This window comes from Quercus robur, chromosome 4, assembly GCF_932294415.1.
Source record: "Quercus robur chromosome 4, dhQueRobu3.1, whole genome shotgun sequence".
Lineage (NCBI taxonomy): Eukaryota > Viridiplantae > Streptophyta > Magnoliopsida > Fagales > Fagaceae > Quercus > Quercus robur.
Window position 1 is genome coordinate 44,373,183 of NC_065537.1, and position 6,934 is coordinate 44,380,116.

General features: G+C 34.4%; 1 protein-coding gene and 1 long non-coding RNA gene across 2 annotated transcripts; both read right to left on the reverse strand.

The window, feature by feature from the left end:
* Positions 1-1,059: 1,059 nt before the first annotated feature.
* LOC126721939 (protein FAR1-RELATED SEQUENCE 5-like) lies at positions 1,060-2,031 on the reverse strand. Its single transcript, XM_050425032.1, has one exon. The coding sequence runs from the start codon at positions 2,029-2,031 to the stop codon at positions 1,060-1,062; it is 972 nt and encodes a 323-aa protein (XP_050280989.1).
* Positions 2,032-2,134: 103 nt separating this feature from the next.
* On the reverse strand, positions 2,135-3,231 carry LOC126724460 (uncharacterized). Its single transcript, XR_007654992.1, has 2 exons — positions 2,996-3,231; positions 2,135-2,616 (listed from the first exon to the last, which is right to left on the reverse strand). It is a non-coding gene; the product is annotated as an uncharacterized LOC126724460 (long non-coding RNA).
* Positions 3,232-6,934: the final 3,703 nt, after the last annotated feature.

Consider the following 6,934-nt stretch of genomic DNA (forward strand, 5'->3'; position numbering starts at 1 on the left):
CAACATCACAAACATCTTGCATGCCTAGAAGCTCCTCATGAACCTTTTGTAAAGTTTGTCCAAGATGCTTGTATTTCTTCTCTGACTGTGATGCTGCCTCTGCAACTTCCAAAAATTGAAGCATCAAACTATTTCTCATCAAGGTAGAAGAAATTTGTGGCTCAACCTGTACGACATCTCCAGATATTTCATGTACAATGCGCTTCTTGGCATTTATTGTCCATCTCTCTAAAATATAATGTGATGGAAAAAAGTGCACAAGAGATTTCTTCACAAAAACAGCAAGAATATCCCTACAAATAATTCCAACAAACTCAAACATATGGCATGTACAAATAGCTTTTGTCTCAACAGTATCCAGTGACACTTCATAAAATGGACTTTCTTTCCCGTGAGCTACCACCTTATATATCTTCTTCACTCCTTCTTCACAATATTTAGATGCCTTGTATTTTTACTACAAAATAACTCTTCTTGAAATTTCATAAACATCTTTCTTGTATAAACTTTTGCCGCCTCTACTTCCATCTTATAACATGTTTTCAAAATTGGCACTGAATTTTTTGTCTTTACATCCTGTTCTTTCTCTTTAAGATAACATGCATTCAAAGCTTGCTCATATTGATACACAAAGTCACTTATCGTTGTACTTGAACGAACATAATCTTTAAAAAATTTATTCATGCTTTCACTCCTTTGAGTTGTAGACATCCCAGCACAAAATTTCCTTCGTAAGTAAGCGGGAACCCATTTTTCACGCCGCATGTAAAGATTTCCCAACCAATCGTTATCCCCCAATCCATAGTTCTCCATAATCTTACTCCATCCTAACTCAAACTCTTCAATGGTGAGTGTATCATGGATGCAATGGTGAAATTCTCCCTGAAAATATGGATATTTATTATATATATGAGACAACTGATCTGGAACTTTCTGTAAAATATGCCACATACACAATCTATGAGTTGCATTAGGTAATACATTTGCAATTGCATTAGCCATAGCCTTGTCATCATCTGTGATAATTGTAGAAGGAGGATTTCCAAGCATTGCATTAAGCTAAGTCTTCAACAACCATGTATAAGATTCAGTTGTTTCATTCACAAGCAAAGCACATCCAAACATCACCGATTGATGATGGTGGTTAACTCCTGTGAAAGGAACAAAAGGCATCTTATAAGTATTTGTTTGGTATGTAGCATCAAAAGTAACAACATCTCCAAAATATTGGTATGCAATTCTTGACCTAGCATCTGCCCAAAAGCAATTACCCATGCACCCATTTTCATCAACTTCAACTGCATAAACAAAACCTGGATTTTTACATTGTTGCTCAATAAAATATTTATACATTCCCTGGGCATCTCCATCTTGAAGCAACTTTCTTCTTTTATTACCCAAATAATTTTGAATATCAACCGGAATACATCCAACATTATAATCACCACCAGATTCTTTAATTAACACAGACATTATCTTGCTTGGAGGTATACCTGTCTCATTAAGTGTATATATAAGATTCCTTTGGGCATTTGTTATCACTCTATGCCCACGAAGCATGCTTGTACTCTTAGGAGTAAGAAGCTCATGATTATGATCCTCCACAAACTTACACACAACCCATGTATCTTCAATTTTCTTTAAACCTATCATTGCTTTGCATCCTACTCTTGTTTCTGCACGCTCTGGACCTATTCTTTCTGTGTCTTCATCACGTCTACGACGAAACCCTTCCTTTGAACAAACATATTCAATACCAACCAATATTCTATCATTTTTAGTCTTTCGAGTATGATTTACTCGTATGCCAAACCCCTTTCGCCTTGCATATGCATTATAACATGCTTTCGCATCCTTAAGCTTATCAAATACCATATTGAGACATGGTTCCAAATGCCTATTGCATGCAAAAGGTTGATTTGAATCATTTAATGACAAGTCTACATCATTTTGATCTTCGTTTATTTCTGACTCATCATCCACCATATCATAAAGTGAGATTGTTTCAGGTTCTTCATTGCTTGCACTCATATTTTCAATTCAAGTAATTTTAAATTTCAAAATAACCTATAAAAAACAAAAGAGAAGAAAAATTCATAAGAAACGATTGAGAATAAATTCAAATATTGTGCCATTACAATACCAAACTTGCCCAATTTGGCAAACTTGTTTAATTACAAACTTGTTTTAGGATACAAGTAAAGAGTAAATCCAACAACTTAATACAAAACTGGTTGCAATTTGAATTTTTAGAATTTCAAATTAATTCCACATAAGCACAACAAAGGCAGGGTACATTTGAACACCCTGCTCAACAACTCAATAAACACTACATAAAATAGATCTAACTACATCTTTAATTGTACTCTGGTACATATAGAGAGCAAATTGACATTACAAGTAGGAAAAAATTGAAATTACAAGTAATATAAAATTATATTTGAAACTAAGAATATGATAATATCTATCAAATAAATAATACCAGTTGTGTCCCAAAGGCCTAGGTTCACGGTGGAGAATTCAACAACCACAGTAAAAATGAAGGACCAAAGTAAAGGTTTTGGACTCAGATTTGAGGAAGTCAGCCGCTAATACCTTTCAGAAGGCTAAGGACATCTGCAACAGTAAATCGGTAACAATCACATATATAGTACAATTGATTAGGATCACATCTTATAAAGTAGAACTCATTGATTCAAATCTTTCCCTTTTCTTGATTTGGGGACAATTACGTGTGCATAATAAATAAATAAGGAAATGCGAAAGCTACTAAAAATATTATAAAATAAAATAAAAAAATAAAAAAAACTAGTCACTGACAATTAATATGATTAGTATCACTTTAATCATATAAATAATTAATTTTTTGAATTAATTTTTTTTGTGATTAATAATACATTAGTGTATAAGATTTATGTAATTAGAATTATAGTACCTGCTTAACAAAAAGAAATAAAAATAAAAGATCAATGTTATTGAGCCGGCTGTGACTTACATGGTTGAGTGAGTGTCATGTTGCTGCTAACCTTTGTAAATGGCACTAATTGTATGCAAGGCCTGCATAATTACACTCAAAATGATCTTTCTAGATACTAAATAATTGACATAGTATTATTGGAGAATTGGAACCTATAGGCCGGCCAGACCTTCTAGAATGAATTTTTGCATTATGGTAAGAATTATTGTTATAGCTTATAGAATTAATGAATTAAAATTTCTGTGCAGATTGATGATGTGTCAATTGAAGTGAGTCATGGAGATCCCCGGAATGTTTTGTGTGAGGCTATAGATAAACACCATGCATCAATTTTGGTAATGGGCAGTCATGGTTATGGAGCAATTAAAAGGTACAATTCTATAGCACCCAGTTACCAATTACATTATGACTATAACGTGCATTTCTAGTTTTTGTGCTTATTTGGTGCAAAGCAATACTTTTCATAAGTTTTAAAATTGATTCCACAAGGAATTCAAAGTCCAAACCCTCTTTCTGCATCTAGAGCTCATTGGGTACAACTATTGAACATTTCATGTTGGTATTTGAAGTATTGTTTTTAGTACAAGGAGTTAGCTTACAAAGTTTACATACATTCATTCAACAGGGAACTGAAATCATTATTGGCTACTAAAATCACATATATTTGAGAACAATATCGGTGGTATTGCATAATCTAGCAATTTGGCACGGATTGCATCTTGTCAACATTTCATAGGTTATGTAAAGATGAAATCTCCATTGTATAGCAGACTTTGGTGTCACTTCCCTTAATAATAATAACCACGACTCCACTCCATTACCCAGAAAATAAAACGAAAAAGAAAATAATAAAACTAAAAAATCCATTCACTATGCGTATAAAAAATAAAAATAAAAATAAAGAAGCAAAATCCAAAACCTATACCAGTATGAATAGATTGAAATCCAAAAAAATACAAAGAAAAACCCCAAAAAGTTTCATCCTAAAAAAAATCATGGTTTGAAACCCAAACAAAATTAGCTGGAACAAGAAAACAAGATTCTCATAATAGACAAATCAGATTTCGAAATCAAACCAAAGCAAGTGATTAACGTCCAAAAAACCAAACCCATCAAAATTTCGAAACCTAAATATTGGGGAGATAACTAATCAAACAATAAAGGGTTAATCGGAACAAACCGCAATATTTGGGTGCATGGGCGACGGCTCAGAACGACGCTGTGGCAGCTCCAGTGGTGAGGAGGAGCTCCGTTGGTCAGAGGAGAGGAGGCGGTGGCAGCTCTGTTTGGGCAGAGGAGAGGAGGTGTTGGCAGCTCCGTTGGTCAGAGGAGAAGGCTTCTGAACACGTTCTGTTCTGTTTGGTGATTTTTGGTTTTATTTGAGCTACAATCCTGTGTGATAGAGTGTACTGAGGTCTCATTGTATATATGACGTGACAGCTCCTGATTGGTGGCGTAAATAGCCTCTTTTCTGCCAGCTCCGGACAGAACGTTTTCTCAAGAAGTAAAGCTCTTTTCTTGACTTCATCACCTTTCTTTATTCATCATCTTTATCACTGAAAGGCAATTTAAAATTTTAATTGATTAGTTTCTATTTCTAGCTATCCATTAAGTATATGGATAGGCTAAACTTGACCAAACAATGGAAATGGTAGGTTACTTTTTATTTGAACCTCCTCTATGCATGTCCAACTCTCAGATTCTAACTGCGGACGTGCTATTCACTGAGAATAAATCTGATTCCATTAACTTTAACCTCATACAAATGCACAGCTCATGTGGATTTCTGTGGGTTGTGGTAATTATGAGGACACTATCAAACAGCAATAATTTCTAAATTTTTTTTTCTGCCGACAACCTGTGGAGGTGGTGAAGCAGAAAGAGAGAGGGAAATGTAGAGAGAGAAATGGGGAGAGAGAGAGAGAGTCAAATGTCAAACTTTTTTTTTGGGGTTTAGAGATAGGTTTAGAAAGTAATAAATGAAAATAATTATTAGATTCTAATCAGAATTTTGTAATAATTATAGTATTTTTTTTAACCATTGGATCTACTTAAATCTAATGGTTTAAAAAAGGTGTAACTCTAAAAGAGTTACACCAGGTGTAACTTGAACCCATCTCATATATATATATATATATATATATAAATTGTCATGGTAAACAAATGAAATAGCAATTTTATCTTAGCTCACTTATCTTGCTACAATGGCTAATCTATGTAGCTTAGGCTGTGGGCAAAGGCTTACATACTCCTTAGTTCATTTTCTTTCATTTTTATGCATGTCCTATTCCATGCTTGGGTTATGATGCATCTTGTAGGCCTTTAATACTAAAAACATGCTTTTTAACTAGTTTATGTTGGTACTTACAAGATCACAACTCATAAGATCACAACGCAGTTCTTAATGTATTACTTAAATGCACACAATATATAATCACACCAATAAACCATCCAGATGAATGGGCATAGCCAATTTAGGTAAACTAATAGCAAACAATGAACAAGTATATTCAAGTCACACACATGCTGCAGAATCGAATTGTATCAACTTCTATTTTAACACTGAGGAGGAGGGTAATTAGAAATATAAATATATTATGAATGCACAATGACAAGCACAGAAGAGACAAAAACTTACATTAAGTAGTAAAATACCTTAGTCAAAAGATGTTTAGTTTTTATATACTTTGACGTTAATGTGGTTGCAGACATTAAGTAACAAGAACAAGGTCAGTCGAGGTTTATAGAAGGAGATTGCAACATCTAGGGCTCAAAGTTTTGCACAAATTTTTGATGACATGGTAAGAAATGCATTACAAGTGCTACTGTATTCATGTATCACATAAGCTGATTTTATGCTTTTGAATCGCACTATACTCTTTTACTTTCTTGTTGGTGGTAAATATAAACTTAAAATTCATGAACACATTAGTCAATGCAAATGATAAACAACATAACAAATCTGAGAGCAATTGTGTTTATTGTATGACATTTTGTTCATCATGTAGGTAAAAGCTAACGAGGCTCCAGTCGAGCACGTAGACGTGTATCTAAAAGTATACCGTAGGAGAGATGGGACTGTTGTTACTCCACACATGCAAAAGAACATAGTAAGCACAATTTAAATAGAATATCAGCTTGCTTTTGTGTTTGTATTGTTTATGGTGTGTAAATATGTTATTTGGTTCTTATGGGAAAACGTACAAAATAGGATGGAAGAACTTTTGAGGCAAAAGGGCATGCGACTACAATGAGAGCCTGGTAGTGGAGTTCTCTGGTCCAAAGACGATACCTATGCTCAAGTGTTTGGTCCAAAGCACCTGGACGGTACGTGGGGTGGGATTTGGAATCACCCCATCTAGAAAAAGTGCCACGAATGCTTCACAGTTTACCTCAACTCCTTCCTTGCCAAGCAAGACAACTTAGAGGATTTCGGAGTTGGAGAACAACTCCTCTAGACTGACTAAGCAACTAGCCCAAGTACAAGAACAACTCTCCCTGTCAGAAGCAAGGCACCAAGAATCAGAAGCAAGGCACCAAGAACAACTCTCCCAAATAGAAGCAAGGCACCAACAATAAATGGCCGAAGTGATGACGTGCATGAATGCAATGTTTGCCCAACTTAGCCAAGGTACATGTGATTTGGATATGTCTCAAGTACCAAATTGAAAGTGTATTTAGCAAAACTACTCTTTTTGCAATGCATTGTTATGTGATATTAATATGATGCCTTACATATATCCAAGGTGGCAATGCTTGATGGGGACTCTCCATGGGAATGAAACTGTGAATCCTCTAGTAAAACAAATACAACTATTCATTATAACATATACAACTATATTAGGAAAAAAATAAAAATGAAAATCAGATATACTTCTTCTTTGTTGGTTTTATTCCAATTTGAAGGTCCCACATCAGTATATATGAAGCAAGAAGTAGGGAAGTAGCTAGATGTAC